The 1,826-nt window shown below is 30.9% G+C and overlaps 1 protein-coding gene across 1 annotated transcript in view; it reads left to right on the top strand.

Annotated features, from left to right (window-relative positions):
* Window positions 1-712, top strand: part of gpr137ba (G protein-coupled receptor 137Ba) — an 11,168-nt gene extending 10,456 nt beyond the window's left edge. Inside the window, exon 7 of the mRNA XM_016241244.1 lies at window positions 272-712. Within this exon, the coding sequence (XP_016096730.1) occupies window positions 272-377 (106 nt within the window). The 3' untranslated portion in view covers window positions 378-712. The remainder of the gene's footprint in view (window positions 1-271) is intronic.
* Window positions 713-1,826: the final 1,114 nt, after the last annotated feature.

Here is a 1,826-nt window from a genome sequence, read left to right as displayed (position 1 = left end):
AAAAAAAACTTGTTAAAATGTGAGTATCTAATATGATAAATCATATTGTTTGTTTGAGAAGCATTCAAAACTTAGAATATTTACTTTTGCAATTGCATATTCTTGGTATTATTGTCAACAATTAATCTGTAGAAAAACATCTGAAATTACATACCTCAGCTTTAAATTTTTCAATGGAAAGCTGCATCGCTCTAAATTAGACTGATGTAAGACCAGAATGTTAGATCTGACCAGAACTGTTTGAATAATTGCCTGTTGCTTTCGTTCACAGTCTTACGCCGGACAGTTATGATTGGGGTAGTCAAAACAACAGTTTCACTGCATACGTCGAAGCTGAAGAGTCTCATCTAGCGTCCGAGGAGTTGAATCCTTATTAGAACATTCCCAATGAGGAGTGGTATTATTTTGCACATTCCCCATCACTGATGGGAAATATTACATACCACAGATGTCTTTACCAATATTTATTACGGTATTTCAATATAATACGACAGTGTGGCTCTGGAAGCAAAACCAACAATCATTTTCTCCAAAAAGAAATAGATTCTTACCAATTATGTGAAATATTAATTTACAAGTAAATGCGATTTCTAATACACTATCCAGAGATTAATTAGAGAAATCTAATTAATACAATGGAAACAGTTCCACTCAATCCCATGATTCATTGCAAATTAATTAATCGAGTCCGCCTCCCTATATTCTACATAGTAATACTTGTATATATAAATATTTGCATTTTGTATTTAAATATTTGTATTTAAATATAACTATAAATGACTAAGTCAATCATTTTATATTATACAGCTGTGCTTTTGATTTGATTATTTGCAATGCATCATGGGAAGAGTAGTTAATTGCCTCATTAAATAAACTGAGTATGATTTCTTGTACAAACACAAACTGAAATAACTCATTACAAGTATTACATCTTTTATTAGTTTTATATTGTATGGTTGTTTTTGATTTGATTATTTGCAGTGCATCATGGGAAGAGTAGTGCATTGCCTCATTAAAGAAATTAAATATAATTTCATCTTCAAACACAAATTGAAATCCCTATGGAGAAAATGAATGGGGAAAATATTTCCAGAATCAGTGCCGCTGAAAATGTGGCCGTTCGTTGTCGCGTTCATTTCTTTAAACTTGTAGGCCAGTAGTTCTCATTTCAGATGCACAAAAAAGCTATATTTCTGAGTTTGCACTGTCAATTATATACAGAAGAATATATATCAATTAATATATTAAGTATACTAGATAAGTATGCTAACATTCCACTGTGTGAAACATAGTTTTTGTTGCAATTTTTGTATTGCTGCTCCATAAACAAAATCATTATCTTCATTTCAGTTCTGTTTAGATTCGGACACAAACCTGTTAAACAAAACCAGATGATGGAAATAATTCATTTCATATTTACTTGGCCTGAACTGTGAAAATGTTATTGACACTCTCCCATTGAAGATTTCTATTTTTGGAGAAGTTTTTTTTTTTATAGACAACTGCAATATAATGCATTAATAGAATGATCACTAAAGACAAAATAAAAAACGTATATATTTTGAAATGTTGAGAAGTGAATGAAGGGGTTTGGTTTGTTGTCCATTGTTTTTATAAATGCATTTTTAGTGTTCGACTGTACAGTTTGTAGCTTTTGCACTTTGTAAGACTTTGTCTGACTTTGTTTTCTACATTAATAAAAGAATAAATCTCTATATTAAAGACACTGAGATCACTTATCTAGACATTAAACCAAATCAATAGCAGATTGACAAAGACTGTTTAGCATTGCATCAGTGTCTCAGCAATGGATGCTCTGCAGTGAA

Source organism: Sinocyclocheilus grahami, unplaced genomic scaffold (assembly GCF_001515645.1).
Source record: "Sinocyclocheilus grahami isolate Dianchi unplaced genomic scaffold, SAMN03320097.WGS_v1.1 scaffold616.1, whole genome shotgun sequence".
Classification (NCBI taxonomy): Eukaryota; Metazoa; Chordata; class Actinopteri; order Cypriniformes; family Cyprinidae; genus Sinocyclocheilus; species Sinocyclocheilus grahami.
Note: the sequence above shows the minus strand (reverse complement) of the source record. Positions and strands in the feature narration are given on the sequence as shown.